We start from the raw sequence: 27,859 nt of genomic DNA, 5'->3' as shown, positions 1-27,859 counted from the left end.
ACTTTCTCATAGTAAATACAGTCAAATCTAGCAGGTGCTTGGGCACTTATTGCCCCGCTATGTCTTTACAACATGCATGTAATAATGGTAGTGTAGTGTTGTAGGCTGTAGGCTACTCAAAAGGACCACTGTCTCCAATTGGTCCTCTTAGATACAGGTGGCATCAATCTCCCCTCATTAAGGTAGAGTGTCCACCAAAGTACTTTTCCCCAGCTGAAAACGCAAGGCGCTATCCTAAAAACGCCTCCAAACATCCAGAGATGAAAATATTTAAACTCTGGGTGCCCAAATAAAAACACCAGTTGTGATCGCACAGCGCAGAATGGACGCTCAGTGCCTTGTGTTGTCATGTTGCTGGCATCTCCAGCATAGCACAAACATGTGGCTCTCCCATTTCAACAATTCAAAACATACGCTGCAAAAAAATGCCTTAGTAGACACATATTTATGAATTTATTAGATGGTAAAAATATTCCCTTCTTTGGAATTAACAATACAACCAGAAACATCACTCACAAAAATACACCTCGAAGGGGATGAACACCCGTTCTGGATCTGGCAGGTCAGGGAATTAAAGTCATCCTATAAAAAAACTCTGAAAATCTAAATAAAGTGAACAATGAATTGATGAGCAAGAGGAATAGGCACCTTCCTCTTGCATAATGGGAATATCATTATGATTACATATTGGTGATATAGAAATGAGTCTCCATGACATTATCAAAGGACATTTAAATACGCGGACGTTAAAGTAAAACAAAAAGATTAGAGAATGAAATTACAGTGCAGAAGAAATTATTAATAAAAGTGGGGGGGAAAGCTCAGTAAAAGGCAGTGGCTAACAGAAAGGTCTTCAGCTTTGATTTGAAATAACTTATCGTTGTGGGAGTTTGTTCCAGATATGTGGTGCATAAAAACTCAATGCTAAAAACTTCACCATGTTTAGTTCTGACTAGTAGTATATATGTGAGCATATTATGCAGCAATGAGATCGAGTAATACTAATACTGAAATTATGTAACTGTCTGTCTGTGACATTATTGTCTAGATTATTGTAATTTTTTTAATAGTGGATTGATGACTGCAATTTTCAGGGCCTTTGGGAAGCAACCCGAGAGAAAACACATGTTGACAATTTGTAGAAGATCTGAGGGCATGCATGCAATTTGAAGCATTTTTTAAAAAGCCTGTGGCAAGGCTGCAGGAGAAGGATTTCAGATATTGTGTTATGTCCTGTTAATCTGTAGTGGTTTGTGGATGGAAAACCATGAACTGAAAGTGAGTGAGGTTGAGATAATAAAGGAAACAGATCGATTGGGAGAGAGTAAAAGGAAACCATAACCCATGGCTTTGTACTGCAATAAACCAGGCATACCTGCTGTTGTGGGGGTGCCTGGTGTGTGGGTTTCGGTTGTTGGGCAGTGAAGTTGCTGTATGTCTCTCTGTCTAACGGTGGACTGCTGTTCATGGATTCACTGGTGGGGGTGGGGGTGTTGCACAGTAAGGTGTTAGTTGGTCATAATGATTGAAGTGATTTGTACTTTGTATTCACAGATACTGATCAGACAGCGTTCCCCTGAGCCGGTCTGCCACCAGGTCTGACCACATCCGATTCTGGTCCCTTTGTGAGCAGCTCTAATACTGGTGTGACTAACAATGGGCCACTTGCTGTGCCTTCTTGCTCTGAGCTCACTCGCACTCAGCTATGCCATCGGTAAGTACTGCATTTTGCTCACACACTAGAAATATCAGTTTGGGTGTGATTGATGTGCCATGTTTGAGTATGTGCGCTCGTGTGTACGTGTGTGTGTGTGTGTGTGTGTGTTGTCAAAACTAAGGGTGTGGTACATGGGGCGGGGTAGTGATGGTTGGGGGGACTGATTAAAATGTCATGATTGTTGTTTTAGACAAGGCAGGTAGAAGGAGGACTTCGATTTTCTCTGAGATGCCCTTTTCCATTGGAGCTCTTTACACTGAAATTCACCATTCCTATGAATGATAGATGGCAATGAGGTGCAGCCTTTGCTGAAATTAACAGGCTCTGCCAAAGTACTGAAATGTGCAGTCATGCATAGTTAGAGCCCCCTGGGCACAACACATTTTACGAGAAAGCTGTTCATTATCTGTTGATGGTGGGCTGAATAACACTCACGCACACACACACACACACACACACACACACACACACACACACACACACACACACACACACACACACACACACACACACACACACACACACACACACACACACACACACACACACACACACTACAGTATGCACCTGCTTCAACACATCCATGTGCAGGCACACGTATACACATATGCACGCACACACACACCCACACGATTGAGCAAGCAAAGCAAGGTAGCAGAGAATAAACTTTCATGTCAAAGATAGACTCAAAAGCTCAAAAGTATACAAGCATTTTCAAAAACAAGCACACACACACAGATCTTAAAAACTGTGTGTTTCTTTGAAAAATAGTGCATCAGAGATAAAGAGCTGCTCTCAGAGTCTGCCTCACTATTAGAATCAGAAGACAACAATAACACTGTTTGACTTGGAATCTCCGTTCCACGGTCGATGGTGAAACATTCAGAAAGGTTTGGAAAAAAATGGTCTCTTGTTTTGGAATTGCAGCAATATGCTTGAATGACATTTTTCATGAGAGTAGGAGACAGAGAGAGTGGAATGACAAAACAGTCGCAAAAGCCCATAGCAGCAGCTTGCTTTACGCAGATGCTATATACATCATTGAGCCAAGGTGCACTACATCTCAATTGTACACAACACCCCCTTGTGTATACCATACATGCACGCATGCATAAATGCATACCTGTACAATTTTTGAGGCACTCGTACACTACACAGACCATGTGCATCTGAAAGACGAGCTCAATTTATTGTGGATGATGGATGGATCTTCTATACCTGGAGAATACTATGCCACACAAATATGTTACCATTATTTCTCAAACTCTAGTTTTGCTTTCAACAGCCCAGTCCAGACAGGTCTCTCTGTCTCTCCTGCTTTTTAGTAAACACAAAATACATTTTCAAGTGGGTCACCAATTTCATCCAGCAGGAGAGAGTACCCATTTATCAGTTTAAATGTTATAGTATTCCAATTCAAATTTTGTCGATCATTTATTTATTTAATCACTTTCAATTTTACTCGTTTGTCCTGTATCCTGTATAAGATCTCTCTCCTGATGAAATTGGTGTCTACAGTTGTGAGTTAAAGCCTTGGGTTTTGGGGAATACACCTGCTAATGACTACTCAGGAATTGTACTTTGTGGATTAGAGAGACGATTTCAAAATATTTTAATTAAGACATTTTCTGATTCCCTTTTCTTTATTGTTTGCCTCAATTCTCTCTGTCTTTCTCTCTCTCTCTCCCGCCTCCCCCTCTCTCTCTCTGAATGTATTGTGTCATTCTAGATTATTTTAATTTATTTGTTAAATAAAATGAAATGAAAACAGTAATGGAATTGTAAAACCTAGCGTTATTGGAGCTATTGAGCTGTTGTTGAGCTATTGAGATTAACATTTTCTCTCCCACCTCTCTCCAGTCCATACACTTCCTCTCCAAAGTAGCCTTCGCTCCTCTCTCATCTTCCTTGTTTAATCTCCCCCTTCAAGAAACTCAATTATCTGTTTCTATCTCACTCTTTCCATTTTACCCCCCTTTATCCACTCCCCCTCTAATCCTGACCCTCCCTGCTCTCCACCTGTTGCCCCCACCTTAATCATCACATTCTCCTCCTCTCGCTGCACCTAAAGGTGTTCTCACCATTCTCCTTCCCTCCCTCTTCAGAAGAACAGTGTTATCTTGTGTGTTTCTCACCTGTGTCCCTTTCTCATGCTCTTTGTCTCTCTTCTTCTGCTCTCACTTTTGCTTGATCTTCATCCCTCTTCAACCAAATTTGGATTGCCAACTGGACGTTCAAAAACGGAAATCTTAATCGCAATCTATAGAAGCTCATCGCTGAGAACCTGCTGGGTGGCTTGTTGTTGTTTTTTTGACCAGCTGTTTTGCTGTGTTGCCAGGCGGAGATGTGTGCGTGTCTGGTCATGACAGTGGGCCGGTGTTTGAGGAGCAGCCAACTGGTCTGGTTTACCCAGAAGGCCTGAGTGAGGGCAAGGTCACACTCAGTTGTCAAGCCAGAGCCAACCCTGCTGCCACCTATAGGTCAGTAATGCACTCATACACGCACGCACGCGTGCACACACACACACACACACACACACACACACACACACACACACACACACACACACACACACACACACACACACACACACACACACACACACACACACACACACACACACACACACACACACGCTCAGTTATATCCTCAGACTTCATTGTTCATTTAGAGCTGCACTCTATAACCTTTATGTCCTACCGGGGTCTTCGTGCAAGTCCTGAAATATTTATTACTGAGCACACATAGCACCCCTGCTTGCTCAGGGGAGTTATTGAATTTAGACCTTCAGGCAATACCTCTTCTCAACCAGTAGTGGTCCTACCAGACCACAGGATATACATTACATTTCTCAATAGAAGAGCAGGGAGACCAAATACAACCACCGCAGTTGTGTTGGTTATATTGTGTTAGTTATATTGTACTAGTCCATACCCGTGGTGGGATATGCGCACATGATCTGGCAACCCGGGAGGCAGTTCGTCCCATAGCTCGCGGGGCCATCCCACAGCTGGGCAGCCGTAATCATGGCGACATTCTTTTACACAAAAACGCTAATAAACAGCTGAGATTTGGTGCAATCGGCTTCGCTGTTCCGTGCACATGGTAATGGTCAATGGCTGTGTGCAAATTCAGATTCAGATCAACTGCTCCAGCCACTGAGGAGAACCGGGCAGAACCAATTTTGGCCTCACTACCACTACACTAGCCTGGTAAACCCTCCCTCCGGAAATCTCATTTCCATTTGATTTCAGGAGTGAGTCTGGCCTGATCGCCCATTCTGCAATATTGGCTGTGGGCTGGAGTTGGGCGGGAGTAATACCGTTGACTGACAACCCCTTCAGCCAATGATCGTTTTTCCCCTTCAGCCAATCAGCAGTTCACCAGACTAATGTGACGCAACAGGACTTTTGAGACGGCCATGCCCAAAATAGGTTGCCTTATTACCTGTGTGTCACTGCCCGCCCCGGCCGGTTCTCTGAATTTTTATTTTTAAATAGGCTCTGTCATGATTAATTGACCACATATATGAAGTTAAACAACTAAATTCTATCCAAACGATATCTTATAAGTAAATTCCGTGCCTCAAAATAGAAGTTTGAGAGCTTTTTGAAGTAAAAAAACAGCGGAGAAAATAGCGGACAGAAAAGATGGCTGCCGTTCGTGTTTTGTCGGCTGCATTCAGGCTGCACTCGGTGCCATTCGGGCTCACTCGAACTCGACACCTGATTGGCCAACTGTCGCTGTCAATCACAGAACGATGTGCGACGACGCTGATAGGCTCGTCCGTTTGGAGTACACAGCCAATATTGCAGAATGGGCGATCAGGCCAGACTCACTCCTGAAATCAAATGGAAATGAGATTTCCGGAGGGAGGGTTTACCAGGCTACCACTACACCACTACACCACCACTACAGAGCTTTGTAGAATTATAGGAGGATTAACATACTCTACCATATAGATTGGTCAAAATAACTTAAAAATGGTACAGGTTAATTTGGGTAGGGCTGAAGAAGTGAGTGTGACCTTGTCTAGAATAACTTTTATAAAGTCCATTTTGGACCCGGGTCCAAAATGGACTTTATAAAAGTTATTCTAGACAAGGTCACACTCACTTGTCAAGCCAGAGCCAGAGGAGGTGTTCGTAATTGGTGGCTCTGCTCGTTGCTAAGGCCTTTCAGAAGTTCCTCATATCAGAAGGCATCAAACAGGTGTCCTTGCCAGTGTCCTCTGTTTAGGTGTGTCCCCTAAAGCATCATTTATGGGGATTTATAATTTCACATATACAGTATCATTACTGCTCAATATTTCTTGTCCTTCCATGAAGCCATTGTTTTCCATTAAACTGCAGAGACTTGTAAACTTGCTTGAAATCAGTAATCCGATACAGTTAAGCTTACCTCACCTCTATTTTAGTTAAGTTATTGTTTTAATGCAATAGAAGGTGTGGATTGAGTCTTGCCAAAATGGTACATGGAAAAAAACGTATTTTATGAATGAAATCCCATGACATGTGATATGAATATTATTTTAAGGTGGGCTTACCACCTGAAAGTTTGACCTACAATATTAGGGGAATCTGCTAATTGTTAAAAAAAATAAAAAAAATAACCATAGTAATAATGAAACAAAACATAATTGTGCAATGTGCACCCTTGCACCCTTCTTTGTGTTCCAGGTGGCGTGTGAATGGCACTGAGGTCCCGCTGGGGTTGGATCCTCGCTACACTCTGGTCGCAGGAACCCTGGTGATCAGCAACCCTCAGCATGACAAAGATGCAGGGTCCTACCAGTGTTTGGCCATCAACCGCTGTGGCACCATCATCAGTCGTGCTGCCAACCTTAAATTTGGCTGTAAGTGAGAACAGGTGGTGGGGGTCATCTTTATTTTTTCCCAGCATTGACCTGTTTGGACTTGTGTTAATGGCCCATTATTGTGTAGTGGAGCCACCTGATGTTTTTTGCCCATGTCAATAACTGGTTTCAGTCACTTTTGGATCTGAGCCTGTTTTATCGATTTGTGTTGTAAATCAACTTTGAACATTGTCAATAATACACTGTTAACACATTGATTGCCTAGATCGAGTTAACTCGATTTTAGAATCCATCGCTTGCTTGCCTAGATCGAGTTAACTTGATTTTTTTTTTTTTATGTTGACCCAAAGACCAAGGAGATATGATTTTTCAAAGATCTAGACTCCCATACACTTCCTTGTTAACTTAAAACTTAAAAATTCTGTATCTCGGCTGAGTACTTTTTTTTTTCAATGAAAAATCTCTTGGCATAAAACTGCAAAAAATCTGAAAAAATTCTGGCAGTGAATGTGTTAAGATTTTCCTTGCAAATGCATGTGATTGCTTTCTTAACATTTACATCTTTATTTTCTTCTAAGTTCTTAATCTATGTTCTCTATCTTCAGACCTCCATGACTTCCCTCCAGACACCAGGAGTCCCCAGACAGCATATGAGGGTGTGGGGACCTTCCTGGCCTGCCAGCCCCCTCCTCATTACCCAGGTACTGTGTGAGCTGTCCACTGCATCCACAGCTTAATAATAGCTCATGTATGTGAAATAAACAATTCTATCAGCCTAATAATCACATTGAACCGTTCTTTACACCTACGAGCAGCATTGGATAGCTCTGTAAGACTCATACAATACCATTGGAGTGTTCTATATTAGTTGTACAATAATTCTCTCCTGTTCTCCTCCAGCATTGTCCTACCGCTGGTTCATTAATGAGTTTCCCAACTTCATCAAACCGGTGGATGGCAGGTGGTTTGTCTCCCAGGTAACAGGGAACCTGTACCTGGCGAAGGCGGAGCCTAATGACACGGGAAACTACTTCTGCTTCACCACCATCAACCTGGACATCAGCACCAAGAGCACGTTCAGCAAGGCCAACCAGCTCACTGTCATGGCAGACGGTACGGGACTCTGTGTGTGTGTGTGTGTGTGTGTGTGTGTGTGTGTGTGTGTGTGTGTGTGTGTGTGTGTGTGTGTGTGTGTGTGTGTGTGTGTGTGTGTGTGAGAGAGTGTGTGAGAGTGTGCGTGCGTGCGTGTGTGCGTGCGTGCGTTGTTGTATCCCAACATTAAAACCCACATACTGTAAGTTCAACCGCTGAAACAATTGTATTGTCCCGAGTCATAGATGATTTACACAAACACAAAGCAAGCCAGTGCAAAGACTTTCGAGTGGAAGATAAGATCAATTTAAAAAAAGATGGATAACTTTAAAAGACTGCCTATCAATCCTACCCAGTTGTTGTTGGTAGTGAAGAAATAAACTGGATCGTTATCAAGGACCTTGAAGATTAAACCCATCTCACAGACCAAATAGACAGAGATTTTTAGACAACATGATTATTTCAGACGGCCTGGCAGAAGACTGTTTTGTATTCAGTAATGATATCGTCGCTGTCAGGCAGAAACCTTGTATCTCCATATTTCATATTTTTATATTTTTTTCATAAATGAATGCCCTAGCCTATTTTATTATACTTGTCTTTTCAAGGCAGCCTTAAAAAAGTCCAGTGTTGGAGCATGGCAAATCTCCATTGGGAGAGAGTTCCACAGGGTGGGGGCTGCCACACTGATGGCTCTGTCCCCCAAAGTTTGCTTGGCTGTTTTGGGGACAGAGAGGAGGTCCAAGTCTGTGGACCGCAGAGTAGGTTTATGGAGGAGGCCTGAGAGGTACTGTGGAGCCAGGGCAAATGGAAATATTGTGATGCCAGGTTGAAAGTGCTTAAGTCTGTCTGTGGGTTTGATAAATATTCAGCCAATGAAAAGTATTACTAGCCAAGCCAGTGCCTTTATTCTAAAATAGTGAGCCAAATCCTGTGGGAGTTACCAATCTCACGTGATCACAGTGAGGGAGTTCTAGAAGCCAGAGCTGTTGCTCATGTCAATTCAGAAGTATTAAGAGTCGTTAATGAAGTCGCTAATTCAGTTTGTTTGAGCCTGCTCCAAACTAGAGTGTCTTTGTGCGCCAATGGCCATTAACCACACAGTATTATTTGTTGAGCTGTGTGTGTTGCTGCAAAGGAGAGCAGTAAAAGAGAAAAACCCAGTAATTCAAGCTTCTCTTTGTCCTTCCTATTAACATCTCGAATAAGGGCCTAAAGTGGTGTTCTGGCTGACACACCTGGATGAACCTAGTGAACAACAACAAAATCAGCATCCAGATTCATCATAGATATTATTCCCTCCACTACAGCAGTAAATTGTATCCATTGGAACACAGGTTCTTTTTTCCATTTCATGAAAAGTAATAGTTTTGAACATATAAGGTTTCCGCACGACAGCGACGATAATACAGAGAGTCAGACAGCAAACTAATCTGGTAGAAGGACAAGGACAAGCCTCTATCTTCTGCAGAGTCATAGCCTACTACATCTAGAAACAGAAACATGTTATCAGTGGAGAGGACAAAGTACTGACTTGAAAACTATCACTCACGTATGATGAGAATGTTGTTGAACAGAAAATTGGTTGTTCCAGATAAAGATCTTATTTAACAATGAGTCATGTACCCAACAGTATATTAGAATGACCTTTTCCACTGAATCGTGGTGACAAATGCTTCTCATAATACTGGAGCATTACAGTGTTAATAACTGCTGACTTGTCGGGATATGAATGCACAAGATACACTTTTTTCAACCCTCCAGTAGTAATCTACAGTATATTACATTTACGACCCGACTGTGATTTCATAAGTAACGTTATACATTTCCTTCACAATAGCAAATCCCAGGAAGTCAGCTCCGAGCATCAAAGTGCGTTTCCCGGCAGAGACCTATGCACTCGCAGGACACACCGCCCAGTTAGAGTGCTATGCCTATGGAAAGTAAGTTCTCGGTCCAAGCATGTTAGAAATCACGGTATAATGTGTTGTCAAGTTAACTTGGTTGTCTTTTAGGTTTTAGTAGTACTTAAATGTCTGTTTTTATCTCGTACCTTTTTTGTTTTTCACTGTGTTTCTCTTTCACTCTAAATCCCACCATTTCATTAAACCATCTTTTTGTCAAACCCTTTGCTTACCTTTATTCTGCATATTATCTTGTTCCCAACTATTCTCTCCCTCACAATCCATCCATCCATCCCACCCACCACTTTCCCAAACCCTTCACGGCATAGTCCAATCCCAAAGCTGCGTTGGAGGAAGGTGGATGGCTTGCTCCCTGCCAAGACAGGGGCCAGCGCAGAGAGCCCCATCCTCACCCTGCCTGAGCTGTCGTTTGACGACGAGGGCGTGTACGAGTGCGAAGCTTACAACTCAGAGGGAAGTGACATGCACCAGGGGCGCATCACTGTGCAAGGTGGGCCGAGAACGTCAACATGCATTGATTGCATTCACAGGCACATTTGTAAATAATATTACACATTTCCAGCTACAGTACATGTCATTCTCCATCGACTCCTACAGTATAAATCTTACAGTTACTGTCAATGTTACGGTAACATCTTAGTAGTTGGATGGAAAATACAGGCTGTGCACAGACTTTTTGGTGCCCTACTGTCAAACACGTGTGCTGTGCATGGGATGGATATGCTAGGCATGTCCTAAAGCCAGACAAACTATAGTAGCTACAGCTACTGTAGCATAGCTTTTGTATCGAATGAGAGCTACGCAGTGAGCAACTGTGGTTCGGTTCAGCAAGAGAGAAATGAATTATAGAAATATAGGCATAAAAAAAGGCACTTTGTCCTATGAAGACAATCGGGCAGATGCTCGGGCACTACTGGTTAGCTCCTGTGTGCACATGCCTGCCTGACACAATAAACCAAATGATGGATCCAAAAGATGGATTTCTTTTTGATCTTCTCCATTTTCTTCCAAATTTTGTCATTGCCAATTCCCCATGTGTGGTCCCTGACGTTGCCAGGCCACCCACTGTTGGGCTGGGTAGGGTGTAGACAATCCTGTGCCTAATCCGATATGCATGGAGTTGCCAGCTGCAGCTTTTCATCACAATACACAAGGTGCCCGACCAAACAGCAGGGGTTGCTAATGCAGTGACAAGGACATGGTCCCTTGCCGGCTTCCCACCCGCAAACACTGCCAGATGTGTTTGTTGTGACCAAGCGGGAGGCACCGCTATATTATACCTCTATACCCACAGTCTCCCCCAAAACATGGATTTTCCTATGAAAGGGCGGCCCAACTAATTCCACCAGTTGGTATTGGTTTGTTGACTAGGCTGAGACAAACTGAAGCTGTTCCTGTTATGCCTAGACCCCATATCAAGACACTTTATGCACTTTATGCAGTTTCCTCAATCTCCCATCAAGTGTGCAGTTGTGTTGGGACAGGGTATCAAATGGCTACCTCGTTTTCGTGTTCATAATACCATTCAGTGACCTGTAGATGGTGGCATTGTCATGCTGGAAGAGATTAGCTCATCTAGATAGTCAATGCTCTTTTTCAGAAATGCCCTACTTCACACTCCCATAGTTGCACCTAACCCTAACCCTGCCCAATACAAGCACAGTCTTATACTGTTAAACTGCTGTTATGCAAGGGATAATTGACGGCGAGCCGGTCATTGTTGAGAAATAAACCCAGACAGGGCGATTAGACCCCGACATGATAGCAGAGGGGTCTAATCACCCTGAAGGTTACGGCAAAAATCAAGCAGCACAGCAGGCACAGCAGGCTACTGGGCCACCCCACTTGGTTGGCCTTTACTTTATGTTGAGGTTGGGTGGGCCTAAACATTGCACATTACCCTTACACTTCAATATGCTCTGTACAGTATATTTTATTCATTAAGGTGTTGCCTTTATATTGGCAGTTAAATCTCTCTCTCTCTCTCTCTCTCTCTCCCCCCCTCTCCCTCTCTCCCTCCCTCTCCCTCTCTCCCTCCCCCACACTTGTCTCGTCCCTCAGCCCAGCCAGATTGGCTGCAGGTGATGAGTGACTCTGAGGTGGAGATCAGCTCGGAGCTCCACTGGAGCTGTGTTGCTGCTGGCAAACCGCGGCCCTCCGTACGCTGGCTAGGCAACGGGCAGCCCCTCAGCACACAGGTAGCACACACACACACACACACACACACACACGGTGCAGTTGTGTTGAAGTTTGTCTGTCTATTTGTCATGTTTTCATCTTCTTCACTTCCTTCCACCTCTGACACCAGGACCGAGTGGAGGTGAATGGGGGTCGCCTAAAGATTAATAACTTGGCCCTGGAGGATTCTGGGATGTACCAGTGTGTAGCTGAGAACAAACACGGCACCATCTACTCCAATGCTGAGCTCAGAGTCCAAGGTAGGTGAGCAGGGTTGGATGGACTGCAGTGAGCAAACATTGAATACACGTACCAGGTACTGACAAACAGGGACGTGCTCAGATAGACTCTAGGTGGTGCTAGAGCACCTGCCCTTTGCCCTCTTGCCCTTTTTTTCAGAAAAAAAGAAAAAAAAGTTTTTTTTTTTCCAGTTTACAGCAGGGGTCTTCAACAGGGGGTCCTCAGAGTTACTACAGGGGGTCCGCCAATTCTTTATGTGATATGATTTTTCTTTTTACCATAACCACTCGAAACCTAGCATCCCTTTTCTGAGAAGAACTTTAGCCAAAAATAGCAGATCTACAAGCCCACAACGCCTCGCGCTGCGAGGCGTTGTGGGCTTGTAGATCAGCTATTTTTGGCAAAGAGGTATAGAGGGAAAAAAGATCAGACCAAGTCAACAAAAAAAGTATAATTTACTTCAGCACCTGCCCCTCAAAATGTCTGTGCACGCCACTGCTGACAAACCGAGTCAGGCATCAGAGCCTATGTGGTATGGGACCAGCTCCAGCTCCCCCCCCCTACATTTTTTGTCAGTGAAAGAAATAAAAAACAATAATGCAAAGAAGAGTTGGACTGCTGACAGCCCCCTCTCCCATCTCTCTTCTCTCTTCATCCATCCATTTTCCAGTCCAGGCCCCAGACTTCAGGTTGAACCCAGTGAGGAAGCTGGTACCTGCCGCCCGGGGGGGTCAGGTAATGATGGAATGTCGACCTCGGGCCGCCCCGAAACCTACCCTGTTCTGGAGCCGTGGCACAGAGCTGCTCATCAACAGCAGCAGGTATTGTGCTGTATGCCCATAGCGACCTTTTGATTGTGGTTGGGTCTTTGATAAGAAAATGAGCTGTAATTAGTAATAATCAAGTTTTTGAACAGTCAACAAGATAATCTTCACAAATCAACACACAATATGTGGGAAGTGTACTTGTACTGTATGTACAGTACCTCAATTATTAATGCAGATGTTTGTATTTAGAGGTATCTACTGTACAGTACATTAACAATAAAACAAAAACGATACCCCATGTTTCAAAAAATATATGGATGAATGATATTAGAAGAGTCAATATATTTTCTTAATCAGTGGTAACATTTAAAGGAATTAAATTATAGAGATTAATGTTTTGGGTTTTCTTTTGTTGTTGTTTTTTAAGTGGATGTACTGCATTTGGGAATGAAACCCATCATATCGTTCATGTCATTTGTAATGCTTATTGGATAGATGCATAACCATCATAAATGGAAGAATACAGTATGGTGTTTCAGTGTAAACTTTTGAATTCATTCTTATCCTATCACTGTGAAATCTCCTTTTAAGTGCAGCAGTTTGAAAGTAATGTTTGAAATGACACTGTATTTTGTACTATATGCCATATAGGTACTATAATTACACACCCATGCAATTCTAGCTTCACTCCTTATTCAGCACTCTACACGGCCACATCTGTTGGCCTGGGCCCTCCTATACTGACAAAATGCTGTTGCAAGAATATGTTCATTAAGCTGTTCTTGTACCTTCATAAAGCTATCCATCATACAGTTATTCATATTCATCTCAGTTCTCTATAGTTTATTCACATAATTTACAAAGGTGCCTGTAGATACTGTCCAAATGTATTATTACTGAGCTCATTGCCTTGGATTCACTCCAGGCAAACTAAAATAAACATAAGCCTAACTCTTTGACCTGTCTAGCCTTAAGTGATAGACAGCCCAAGCTAACCTTGGCTATAGATTCTACATGACTTGAGAGAGAATTTAACAAAACTACTCAAAATTCAACTGCTACCAAATGTTGAGAGATTTAGAAAATGCTATATATTTGTAACTTGGAAACTAGATCAAAAGCAGCTTCTGTATATCAAAGGGCCCTATTACCATTGATTTCATCAGCTTTATAAAAGGTGATCTTACCCAAACTGTGTAAAACAATATCAAAGGCTAAGAGCTTCTGCAAAACCTTATCAGTACGAGAGGAGAGGTCTATCAGTTTGAGCTACTGTATATTAATGACTTAACCACATGAACCCTAGCGTCCCCATTCTGGGGGGCGAACATTCGGAAAAAATAGCCGATTTGCATTGTGAGCTCGTGGATTGCAATTTCCGTCAAAGAGATTTGGTTGAGAGGGAAACAACGATCACACCAAGTATAGAGCCCTGGGAGACCCTGGTAAAATATAGGTTTTAAGTGGTTAATGACTTTTGCCAACCATATCTTTATTGTACTTTATTGTACACAGTAAAATCCCCAGTGTTAAATTATCCATTAGTAATTTGGAGGACCCTTGTGGGTCTATTTGGTTGTTGTTGGAATTGTATTCTATGTAAGTATATGACTAGCTACAGTACACATGTCCAGCATATAACTGGACTAACATACTGTACTGTAGCCAAATTGGGATAAATCTGATTCTTCTTTAGCAGTGAACAGGTTTACCTATACCTACACTTCTCTTTGTTATATTATTTTCTATGACAATGCACTCCGATTCTATGACTGAACAGTGTGTAGTAAGTGTTTTTAATGCACTTTATAATAAGGTTATATGTGGACCTACGTTTTTTCAAATGCTTGAATCAGTCCATATGTCAATGCCTGATTGTAAAACAAAATTCTAAATATGATTAACAGAAATATATATATTTTTTGCACAAAAAGAAACATGACTAATTGAAAATAATGAGTACTCAACAAAGGTCTTTATTATTATTAGATCCATACACCCGCTGATCATGACAAATTCCCAATTTGAAAATGCTTCTCTGGACATTTTTGGAAACTTGTCTTTGCCAGGGTGACGGTGACTCAAGATGGGGTTCTGTGGATCCATAACATCAGCAGAGCTGACGAGGGCAAATACACCTGCTTTGCTGAAAACTACTTGGGCAAAGCAAACAGCACTGGACACCTGTCTGTTAGAGGTTAGATGCACGCGCGCGCACACACACACACACACACACACACACACACACACACACACACACACACATATACAGGCTAAAACTAACCCTAACCCCTATTTTTATTAATTGTAACTCAGAAAATATTAACCATTTTGTAAGAACAATTCATGAAATCCTGACTTTTTGGGGTGTTAGGGTCAGAGAGTAGAGCGGCAGAATCCTACTCCACACTCACAAAGTTGTTCTTAACTCTCCATTCTACTGCTGCACAGTGATTCTCCTCTGCTCCTAGATCCCCCTCTCGCTCTCAGTGATCACTGTGAAAAAAAATAACTTGCATTGCATTTTGCTGCGTTTTAGTTTCAGCATAATTAAACTTGTACTGCCATTTGGAGGCCCATTTCTCCACAATGTGCTCATTCGATATTCGAACACTTACCCTATAATCACAGTGTCCAACCGTGACTATAGACTACCTCCTGATAGGTGCCCTTAAGCACCATGGACAGCAACACTGTTGCAAAAGGCAAGCCATTCAAGTTCTAAACCCTAATATTATGCCTTACTTGCACGCCGTGTTGTGCCGCGCGATGCAATGTGATGTGAGCTTGTACAGTAGATCAGCTATTTTCAGTACGCGACACCAGAATGCAACTATATATAAATCAGGCTTCAAGCTATAGTTTTTACTAAGGGTTGCAGGCTTTGGTTTTTCAATAATACTGACAATAACAATCTTGCGGGCTAATAACCTTGCCCACTACTTTTTTTTTGTTTTATTCCTCTCTCGCTCAGGCTAGGGCAATGTCTAGTGGGGACACTAGGTCCATGTTTTATGGTTTTACTATCCTCATGGTCCCCACAAAGCTGGTAAAGCATGCACGCACGTACGTGCGCAGGCAGGCAGGCAGGCAGGCAGGCACGCACACACACACACACACACACACACGCACGCGCACACACGCACACACGCACACACGCACACACACGCACACACACACACACACATACTGTACACACACAAATCATGCAACCTCTCTTCATACCACCATCTCTAACCCCCCACCTATCTATTTGTGTCCAGATGCCACCAAGATCACCCTGGCCCCTTCCAATGCTGACATTAATCAGGGGGACAATGTCACGTTGCAGTGCCATGCGTCCCACGACCCCACCATGGACCTGACCTTCACCTGGGCCCACAATGGAGTCCTGTTGGACCTGGAGGATCCTGCTGGGCCATTCCATCGTGTGCAAGGAGTGAGTGTCATAATACATGATGGACTGTACTACTCTAGTCTAGAGGAAAGGGTTTTTCTGGGATGATAATTTGAGGATTGCGTTGGCACTGTGCCACATGGACAGATGGAGTAAGCAGACTTCTGTGGGAATGAGGCACTTCTTTAGGAGTACTTTTGTTGGAGTGAGGCACAATATTGATAGTGAAATGTACTGTACTGTACTATACGGTTGAAGTAGACTCTGTGCAATAATACCCCTGATTGGAGGGTGGGCGTCATTGTGAACCGTACCACTGTAGAAGTTAGGGTTTTAACAGATAAAGGGAGACTTGGAACTGCTTGGTTCAATTTACTATTTGGTCATGCCAAGTTAAACATTTCATGGTGCCTGAGCACCAGACCAGACAGAATTAAACCTCAAATGAGATTAGGTATCCATTACATGCTGCCAGTTCATGTCTAAAACTGAAATAGTACCCGTTGTACCCAGTCTGAAATAGGCTTTACTTCTCTTATGTGGATTGTTTTGCTTGTCTTCACTCATCTGTCCCTTCTTGTCCTCTGTCTGTGTGCCTTCAGAAGGAGACCATAGGTGACCTGTTCATTGTGAATGGCCAGCTGAGCCAGGCAGGACTGTACTCCTGTACGGCTCAGACGGTGGTGGACAGCTCTTCGGCTTCAGCCAAACTGGTGGTCCGAGGTAAAGGCAGACCCTTTACACCTGTTCTTTTCTAAGGAATTTGGTACAGATACAGTGAATAAGCAAATGCGTCTGTCTATTTTTGTGATCTTATGCAGTAACGTTTTGGCATTGTGCACGTCTTTGTGTGTGTGTGTGTGTGTGTGTGTGTGTGTGTGTGTGTGTGTGTGTGTGTGTGTGTGTGTGTGTGTGTGTGTGTGTGTGTGTGTGTGTGTGTGTGTGTGTGTGTGTGTGTGTGTGTGTGTGTGTGTGTGTGTGTGTGTAGGCCCTCCAGGACCCCCTGGAGGACTGGTGGTAAAGAACGTTGCGGAGTCGTCAGTAGAACTCAGGTGGAGTCGCGGCTACGACAACCACAGTCCAATTGGAAAATATGTCATCATGGGACGATCATCACTTTCATCCGAGTGGAAGAGGATGAGAACAGGTGTGTGTGTGTGTGTGTGTGTGTGTGTGTGTGTGGGTCTGTGTGCGTGCGTGCGAGCGTGTGCGTGTGCGTGCGTGTGCGTACATGCATATTGTATATCTATATTCGAGTCTTACTTTGAGTTAGACTGCATTCCTACTAGTACTGTAACTGCAGGTGTGAGTTAGTGTGCTTAATGTGTGTCTCCCCCCCCCCCCCCCCCCATCCGTTAGATCCTGTTAACATTGAGGGCAATGCAGAGTCAGCCCGTGTGATTGGACTGATGCCCTGGATGGATTATGAGTTCCAGGTCATCGCCAGCAACATCCTGGGCAGCGGAGAGCCCAGCATGCCCTCACACACCATCCGTACACAGCAAGCAGGTGAGGGAACCATGGAAATAAGGATGTGTCACTGTGTGATGCTAGCCCCTCTCTTTTTAACCACATATACCCTAGTGTCCGTATTCTGGGCACGTCATAATAGGTGAACATTCTGCCAAAACATCAGATTTACAAGCTCACAAAGAAAGGACTGTCTTTCTCAGACTTAAGAAAGAATAATACTGTAATAAGCTTTGGTCAAGTGGACTGAGTTCATCAAATGCCTACAGTCCGATTTTTGGTGATAATATTAGCACATTTTAAAATAAGCGTGTGAATTGGATGAGGTATTTATTTATCTATTTATGTTTTGGTCGTTATTTGGCTTTATTCTTTGCAGTCTCTAGAGTCAAGCTGTAAGTACTTTGTGGGTTTGAAAGTACACAAGGAACATTTTAAACTTTTGGAAAAGGCTGTATTTTTAATGTGATATATAGCATTCTATTGGATACTTGATTATAAATTGCAATACAGGAGTATTACATTGCTTTTTCCATGTGCAAAGTTATTGAGTCAGTATCAAAGTGTATTCAAATGGTATCGAATGGAAAATGCTTTCCTCTGTATTATACAGTACTAGAGTTTCAAGCCTAACACCTACGTCGCACTGTCAATCCGACCAATAAGTCTAGGCATATCGGGTTTGTTTGTAGTTATGTCTGAGTCAGAGTGACATGGCCGTGGACCGCCATGTAGCCAAGTAGCCAATTTTAATATAGGATGGACATGGGGGCCAATTTTTCCGATTTCCAATCTCCTATTGTATTTTTGGACAGGAAGCAGAATATTGTCTTTTGGCCAAACCTGTGGTTTTATATTTGTGCACACACATTATCTCTCCCTTAGCTCCCACAGTTGCCCCAAGTGGACTAGGAGGAGGAGGAGGGGACCGCAATGAGCTCATCATCACTTGGACGGTGAGTGTATCAGAATTTGTCAGCATGAGTTCTGCATTGAATCAGTGGAGCGTGGCATTGTGAAATGTGCCATGTTAATAGCTCCTCAAAAAAAATCTGAACTTATTATACGTTTTCCTGAATCCCCCAGACGATGGCCAGAGAGTACCAAAACGGGGATGGCTTCGGCTACATACTGGCATTCAAGAAGAAGGACGACCTGACATGGACAGTGGTATCTGTTCCCCATGTGGAGTCATCACGATATGTCTACTCCAACCAGAGCCTGTCACCTTACACCCCCTTTGAAGTGAAGATCAAAGCCTACAACCGCAAGGGCGAGGGTCCCTTTAGCCAGATCGCTGTGGTGCATTCAGCTGAGGAGGGTAAGTAAGCAGAGAAGACAAGATCAACTTTGGAGTTACTGTAACTTGTCGACTTCAGTGGGTCCTGTGTATAGTACCTATTCTGTGGGAGTTTGCAGGGGTTACGTATTTGATACAGAATCATTAAGCACCTATTTGTTGCATGCAGTGTTTAGGAACACCATAAGAGGGCATCCACCACATAGAGAGGACAACCACAGTCATGAATACATTGTCAGTGTGAAATCATTTTTTTGTAATACCAGTGGCACAATATGTCAGGGCCCAGATTTATTGTACATGAACTTTTTTTTTAATTCACAAAAGATTGTGCACACAGCGGAGAAAATCAGCATTTATTGTGTAACAGTTTACGGAAAAAAATGCAAAAATGACTGTGCTTTAATAGATGACATGTCATACCTTGTGATGAAGATCTAAAAATGTCTGCGGCTCTGGTAGAACACCCTGTGACTCACTTTGAGCGCCATTTCAATTATTGTCCTTCATGATGATTCATGATGGCTCCTACAGTACTGACCTCTTCCATAGTATACTATGGGCCCTATCTTGCGCCCAAGTCGCGCTACCCACTATTTGGGGATTTTGCATCGTGCAAGGGGCGTTCCCGTGGCTGTGTTTCTATCTTACATCACCAGCCTTATCCCTAAAACACCTGTGCTACCCCTTACATTATGCATAGGTGTGGTTTGGGCGTTACATTAATAAAACCAATCAGTGTGCCAGGTGCCACTGCCTTTAAGCGCCAGATGCGTTATGCATTATCCCCAGTGCTATCGTAGACTCTCTCCCTCTCTACCCATGGAAGAGGCAGTCCGACATTGATTGCCTTGGAATAAAATAATATTTGATAAACAGAATTATCACTCACACATTGCTGGTTATAGAGAACTTTAAATTACAGCAATTGCTTGTGTTCTGGATTAATTCAACTGAATGGTCTGGTGTGGTTATAGCAAACACGAATCAAACAACATGGACTATCACATTCACTTAATTCAGAAGTGCTGCTGTTTAGCTCTCCAGCGAATGGCACTGCGCAGCACAAATCATTGTCTTTGAATAGACTAAAATCATGTGCATTACATGCACAATCTATTGTAGAGCCCTATATGTACTGTACTACTAATACAACTTCATTCCACTGCTGACCCTTGTCCCCCCCAACCCCCAGAGCCCACAGTGGCACCATCCAGTATCAACGCCACAGCCCTGAGTGCCTTCGACATCCAAGTGTCATGGGAGTCTGTCCAGCAGCTCAGTGCCAACGGCATCCTCAGGGGATACGAGGTCTGTGTGAACTTGCCTTTTTGCTTGTCCTCTTGATATACCCTCTTAATTAGTAGTGACTACAATATAGTGTTTTCTTTCAAAAGTAGACAAACATCTCTTTTTGCAAGGTTTTAGTTAGGCTGCATGGTTAATGGGAATATTTTTTTATTTGAGAATCCTATCTTGTTCCTTTTTATTGTGCCTTATCATCTTTTATGTTCTTATTTATGTAATACCTTCTAATGTTCCTATCTTGTTTATTTTGAAGCACATTGAGTCTAAGCCTGTTATATAAAATGTGCTACTGTATATAGCTAAACTTAACTTAATTGTATTAAGGTTATTTCCATCACCTCTATTTCATGTTCTTCAGTTACAGTGTATCACATCCTGTCCATATCTTGTTTCCTTTAGAAGTCAACATGATTTGGTGTCAAGGGTAAAGTTCTTAGTTAGGGTAATTTGAAAGGGTAATTTTCAAAACTGGGCCATTTCAAACTGGCTAGCTCCAGTTGACATCAATGATGTTGACATTACTGCATTAGGTTCAATTATGGAGGCATCTTTGTGAAGTCTTACCTCATCACTGTTGAGTATTTTGTCCCCCACCTAATAAAAGTATTAACAATTTATTAGCTCAATGCCAGGCGGAGACTGGAGCTGTTTATCTTGGGAAAGTTGAGTGGTTGCTATCAGTGTCTATATCGCTATCGCTATCAGTATTAAAAGTAGAGACCGCTACCTTATTATCTCTATATTAATCTGAGTCAACAAGGTTATATATTTACATTTACTGCTATTAGATGGAAAGTATTTATCAAAGTTTTAGTTCAGTTGGTTGATTTCCAGGAGGTCATTTGGAGGTCATTTGGAATTAGAAAACACATAATTAGTCTAATTAGTAAATCATTTGATACTTTCTTCTATAGAAGAGGTACAGTATGGGACCTCCGCTGTCAAGTTTGATGCTAAATGAGCAGAATGGTGACAACACGCGTGTGTATGTTTGTGTACATACATTATAGATCCGCTACTGGCGGCAGCATGAGCGAGAGGCAGCAGCAGACCGAGTGCGCACGGCTGGACTCGAAACGACTGCACGGGTGTCAGGGCTTCGGCCCACCACTCGTTACCATGTGGCTGTGTTGGCTTACAACAGTGCCGGCACTGGACCCGCATCACCACGGGCAACTGTCACCACCAGGAGACCACGTATGTCTGCCTGACACACACGCACGCACACGCGCACGCACGCACGCACGCACGCACGCACGCACGCACGCACGCACGCACGCACGCACGCACGCACACACACACACACACACACACACACACACACACACAAACACACATGCTCACAAACACACACAATGGCTCAGGGGGTAGAGCTTTCATCTTGGAAATGGAAGGTTCCAGTGGTGGAAAAAGTACTCACATTTTTTACTTAAGTAAAAGTATCAATGCTGCAATGTAGAAATAGTTACAAGTAAAAGTCTGCAATTCAAAATTTGCTTCCGTAAAAGTACAAAAGTATTGGTATCAAAATATACTTTAAGTACCAAAAGTAGAAAGTACTCATATGCGGAATGTCCAATTTCAGAAGTTTTCAAATGTATAAGAATCCTTTGAAAATAGCAGATCTACAAGCTCACAATGTGTCGCATCGTGACGCATTGTGAGCTTGTAGATTGCTATTTTCAAATTGCCGAAATGTATATAGGGCTGAAGTGGTTAATGTATGTTTTGTAATAATAATAAAAATCTACAAAGTAACTAGTAACGAAAGTTTTCAAATAATTGTAGTGGAGTAGAAGTAAAAGTACTGAAAATTGGAAATACTCCAGTAAAGTAAAAATAAAAAAACATTTACTTAAGTACAGTACTTGAGTAAATGTACTTTACACCACTGGAAGGTTCTCGGTTTGATCCCTGGCTCCTGCTGGCTGCATGTGTAAGTGTCCTTGAGCAAGACACTGAACTCCATGTCTCTCAAGCCAGACAACTATTGCACAATCGCTGAATGCTGTCTCTAACTACGCCAGAGGTCCTGTTCGGCTGTCGTTTGCGTGCGGGAAAGTACACCGTTTCCATTCCCCCCCGACCCTGGGGACTGTAAATGAATTCAGCAGGTCCATTTCCGGATGTAAAATTTTGGGTCTCATTGTCAAGTGTCACGGAACCACTCCTCTCCCTGAAGCTAGCTGTGGATGTGGTAACACCGTGATGGTCCATTCCTGCTCATGTGGCGGCCTTAGCTATGTTTAACCCGTTGAAAAGGGGCCCCACCCTCGCACAGGGCCCCCGAGTGACAGCATCATGACATCACCACCACAAAAATGTATTTCCTGGTAGATAAAGCCGGCAGTGTCGCATTGGAGCAGAATTACTACTTAACCGTATTTCTGGAAGAGAAATACAGTCATGATATTGTTATTGACTATTAGAAATACACAGAATAAACATAATTACTGCTCTACACGTTTATTTACAAACATTCGGATCTGGTCTATACAGACTTGAAAGAATAAAGACAAATATACAGACTGCAAATCAATCAATCAATCAATCAATCAATCAATCAATCAATCAATCACCAAGTTAATCACCTGGTCCCCCATTTCAAAACATTCCCCTATGATTGACTGGTGATATACAGTAAATATAATTGACACAAATAATTACTAACCAGACTTTGTGGATTACAGATTTACATGGTACATTTGAATGACAGCAATCAGTTTAGAATAAAGTGTGGAATCTCACAAAAACGTGCACGTGCATCGTGCACGCCTGTTGCTGTGTTGAGGATTTTACTGTGTGTCTGACCATGAGACCGGGCGGGCATACTCAAACATGTGGTAAGAGCGGCACCGGAGTGGCTCGGAGTGTTTGAAAACTCTGACTGTTTTGAAAACTCGCTCCGCGCCTCCTGTCAAAATCTGTCCGCTCTGCTGACCTTCACTCACATCACATGCTCTGGTCCACGTATCTCTGTGGTAGTTATACTTATACACATTTCTAATTCTATGCCTATCCAACCATTTATGGATATAGGCCATAATAATAATTAATTATCTGTTTAATTTGAAAGTTTTGGTTTATTTAATGGTATACCATGTGGGTATATGAAAAAGAATGAGATGACGCTGAAGTAAGCGGAACGAAGGGGTAGGATGAAATAAGTGTTATACTTCATCCTACTCCTTTTTGAACATGTAGAATTATAGTTTTGTTGTTGCCTGAGAGGCTGTTTTGCATTTATTTTTTATCATATTGCATTTATTTTTATGTTTTGTTTTTAACTTTGTTGCCTAATTTTAACATGTTCAAAATAAAGATTTCATTCATAGTAAATTGAATTATATTATTTGGATATTTTTTATTTGGATTATTTATGATTTTTTATATTGTATCATTGCTGGTTTGGTGAGATTCTTTCTTTTTATAAGCCTGTTTTATTTTTTTTACCTAACCCTAACCCTTACCTTCAGTGTCTTTCTGTGTTTCTTTGGAAATGAATAAATTCAACGAAGTGTTTGTTTCCTTCGCAGCTCCAAATCGTCCTCCAGGCAACGTGTCTTGGAGGACAGATGGCTCATGGGTAACAGTGAGGTGGGACCATGTGAAGGCCATGCACAATGAGTCAGCCGTACTAGGCTACAAAGTGAGTGTTGGTGTGTGCCTGTACACTGTGTGCAGACAAGTCTGAATGCTTTGGAAAATGATTAGCCATCTCAAATTTATTTGAACTAATCACATCTGTTACACAATTTACATTTACAATGGTGCCACGATAATGTATCTGATTTTATTTTCCTTTTGATAAGTTACAGTGCGCTACTTGTAATCCAAGGTAGATATGGCTACATATCTCATAATCTTATGGGATTTACTGTAGCTGGTAATAAAGGATGGCAATTTAAGACCCAAAGATAATTTTGGATGAGCTGCACAGTGCACACCTCATACTGTAGTTTGAGAAAAACATGTTGCATCACCCAAAGGTAAAACAAACAGCAATCTGGGAACCCATTTGGTAAAAAAATAATAAAAAATAAAAAAGAAGCAGAATCTGTCTTGAGAGATTAAACAAACAGTGGTCCAATGTTTTCAGAATAGCATTACAGCAACACAGGATTTATACTAGGGAGTACAATTTAGAGTTGCATTAATATATAGAGACATATTTTGATAATATGATTATCATGTTGATAGTTTCTTTATCCACCTCCTCAATGATAGGTTCTGTACAAACATGAGGGCCAGACAGCACTGAAGGTTCTGGACAAGGGAAAGACATCAGTGAGTCTGCCATTGCCTAAAGACAACGGTTACGTAGTACTGGAGATCCGATCCTGGGGTGAGGGTGGCGATGGAGCAGCGCACGAAACCATTGTGTCCCGTGACTCAGGTGAGAAACATACTGTACATACTGTAGTACGTGTTCACTTGCAGTAGGATTGCTTGAGGGAGGTCTTTAACCCATTGAGACCTGAAGCCGATTCTACATGTCTCCTAAATCTCAACAGTATTCTGAAAAACGTATGTTTCTATTTCAGTGGTGCTCAATCTTTTTCATGTCAAGGACCCCCAAAATGATATGTATTTGGCTGCGGACCCCCATCAAAATATTTTGTTCCAGGGACCCCCAGAGGCAAAGATTTGAGTTAAAAATGTTCGCTTAAAAATATATATATTTTCAAAGATTTGCACACATTTTCACAATTTTTCAAAAATAGCAGATCTACAAGCTCGTAGCGCGGCACTCGGTGCCGCGCTATGAGCTTGTATATCTGCTATTTTTGAATAGCCCAAAGTGTAAAATAATGCTTTTTAGCTCAAATCTAAAAATGACACAGTTCCAGGTCTTAATGGGTTAATAGTGTAGAAGACATTAAAATAAGTCAGTGAGACAATTTCCAATGAGTCACTAAGGGCATGCTTATTTCATTATGACCTAACTCCAGTGTATTTGTTGAAAGTACTATAAAAAATGTTCTAGTAATAAGCTTTTTCCCACTGAATCTTACCATCTGCTGTTGTAGCCACGGAAACCTTTGGCCTCATGGCCTGTCAAAAATCTTCCAAGTTGAGCATACATGAATAACAAAATGTACATGTTATGAAATGTATTACCTTACATTACCACACAGCATTTACCTATGAGGTTATTATGATGTGTTCTCTCTTAATCATGAGGCTGTCAGGAAAAGAGCAGGACACTTTGGCATGTCACACAGCAACACTTAGCTTGAGTGCTTTTAGCTTTGTACAGTTTGCACCTGTACTTAAAGTACTCTGTGTTATTGCGTACGGGAATGTGAGGGGAATGTTGTCATTAAAAGCGTACAGAGTGCGCTAATATTACTATTCCAAAGGTTAGTTTGGAAGGTTATTATAATACATACACATACCACATACCTCCGCTTGGTCCACTGTTTCCCTAATTCTAAGCGTGAGAACAAAATTCTTAGCTCCTTAAATTCAGGTAGTTTCACACCACCATTAAACATTGCCCTTAGGTCAACTGTACTAGCTGCAAAGAGAATAACCAGATCTTAAGAATTGATTCAGTCCAAGAGGGTATTCACTTTTCATATTGGTGATGATACGTACATTAGCTGTACAGCCCTTCAGGTCTAATTAGTGGAGGTCAAACTCACTATCACCTGTAGGAATGTTGTACTTCTGACAGCTGCTTAATTCACCGTGGGGCCTTCGCTCTGTCCTTCAGCCCCATGCAGTGCTCTATTTGAGCATAAGCCACCGCACAGGTATTTTGTTCGTGAGTGACAGATGGCCAGAGAGGTCAGATATTCTGTCTTGATTTCCCTCGGGCTATTACGAGCTGTCAGTCACCACGGTAACATAACTGGCTAATGGCCCTAACAGCCTACACTGCAGGGAAACTATCAAAGAACACTGGGCTGCTAGGCTACTAAGCTGTGGTGTAGAAATATGTCAGTCTTCATCTATCAGTCAGTTGTTATTCCTGTTCAGATCCCGGGTGGAAAAAAGAAATGATCTCTCACTCTCTCACACTTTTCTTTTTCCCCCTTCCAGGAACTGGAATGATGGTCCAGAACAAAGCGTGCTCCTCACAGTCCTACCGTGGACTTCTCCTGCTCGCCAGCACAATTTCCCTCACTCTCATTGGCTTATTGGGCCTGTGATCTTCTCTGCCAGTCCCAGGACATTTTTATTTTTCATATTCTAATCCTGTCGGTCAAAGTCTTATCAACCTGTGTTCTTTGGTAGGGGGTGGGTTTCAGCCGGTCAGGTATGGAGTGCAGCAAGATATGTTGCACCAAGCACTGAGGGTGGGTGGGTGCAGGGCGGGTGGGATGACAACAATTATTTAAATGTTTGTTTTTATAAGAAAATCAAAGAGGGGCTTTTTTAAAAAAACAAAAAATGTGTCTGTGGGCATTACAAAGGGGGTGTGGGACGGGGGCGGGGGGTTGACTACCTGATTGTGTATTTATGTACTGGTATTTATGTACTGGTGTCAATAGAGACCATGCCTTATGGGGACCATCACATTCGTGGCTAACGCTTCTCTTGTATCTGTGGCCCTCTGGCTTTTCATACTGTATTTCCCTGAGTCAACAGCTAACGGTGTAATTTTGGTCGTGTCTCTATCCAGTCAGTGTACATATAAGTGCTACAGTATATATACAATGGACATTTTAGAGTCGCCCATTCAAGCACTGAGGAACTTTTTATTGTTGAATTTTAGGCTCTATAAATGTCTGTATTTTAGATTGTGTTTTTTGCTTCAGCTGTATTTACAGCAAAACTACAGAGAAACATGACTGGTCCGAATGATTGTTTACATTTTCTATCATTTAGGTTTTCTTTGAAAGAACTTTGACGGGGGGAAAAAAAGAAAGAAAAAAGTATTTAGAAATTCTTTGTTTACAGTTTGTGTGCCTGCATCGTTTACATAATTCAGACACAAATCGTTGCTGTCGGGCAGAGAAACCTCATATCTCCATGTTTCAATTTTTTTTTTTTTTTTTGTAAATTAACTACATCATACATCATTTTGTGCAAAAGTAGTGAAAATAGCTGATCGGCAATTTTTACTATTTTAAAATGTTTTGAAATTAATTATCAAAAATGAACCGTTTTCGACAGACAAGGTTTCCACCCGACAGAGACTGCAGCCTCATTGTCATGCTGGTTGATAGTACAGAGGTTGATTGTTGAGAAGAGAAGAATAACTACTGATGATCAAAGAGCCGCTCAACAGTGTTCAGTGAGTACAGTGTTATCGCAGTTGTTACAGCCACCATTATCCGGTCAATATATCAGCTGTTATGCAATATGCCTTGTTCATTGTTTACATGACATCTAACAACTGGATATTGTCCAGGTTAACAATGGCAGATGGTGTTCTTCTAGTCCTGATTGTGCTGAATTGGTCATCCCCAGACAAGGTCCATTCATACCAGCTTTACTCTTGAAGCTATATTGCAAATTTGTTTTGATTGTTTTGTTACGCTGTGCTTGTGTTGCTCAGACCATTATTCATACATTCGTCGCTCTCACTTTGGACTTTGAAACAAGCAAAACAGACTGGACGCTGAATGTGGTGGTGTGTTATTGTAATTACTTTGCTGGAATACAAGGTTTGGTTCTCTGGAATATGGTATTGATGG

General features: G+C 42.2%; 1 protein-coding gene across 1 annotated transcript; it reads left to right on the top strand.

The window, feature by feature from the left end:
• Positions 1-1,656: 1,656 nt before the first annotated feature.
• Positions 1,657-26,368, top strand: cntn2 (contactin 2; the record flags this gene model as incomplete). The annotated part of the gene is made up of 22 exons (XM_084062912.1): positions 1,657-1,714; positions 4,056-4,197; positions 6,397-6,572; positions 7,139-7,234; positions 7,434-7,646; positions 9,466-9,568; positions 9,859-10,040; positions 11,612-11,748; positions 11,859-11,988; positions 12,639-12,789; positions 14,805-14,932; positions 15,999-16,174; positions 16,735-16,855; positions 17,121-17,279; positions 17,492-17,641; positions 18,488-18,558; positions 18,689-18,923; positions 20,098-20,213; positions 21,221-21,407; positions 23,747-23,859; positions 24,438-24,606; positions 26,259-26,368. 22 exons carry the CDS (start codon positions 1,657-1,659, stop codon positions 26,366-26,368), a joined length of 3,123 nt encoding a protein of 1,040 aa, XP_083919038.1.
• Between the last annotated feature and the right edge of the window lie 1,491 nt (positions 26,369-27,859).

Source organism: Gymnoscopelus microlampas (genome assembly GCF_963454915.1).
Source record: "Gymnoscopelus microlampas genome assembly, chromosome: 7".
NCBI classification, from domain to species: domain Eukaryota; kingdom Metazoa; phylum Chordata; class Actinopteri; order Myctophiformes; family Myctophidae; genus Gymnoscopelus; species Gymnoscopelus microlampas.
This window is presented reverse-complemented; position numbering and strand designations above follow the sequence as displayed.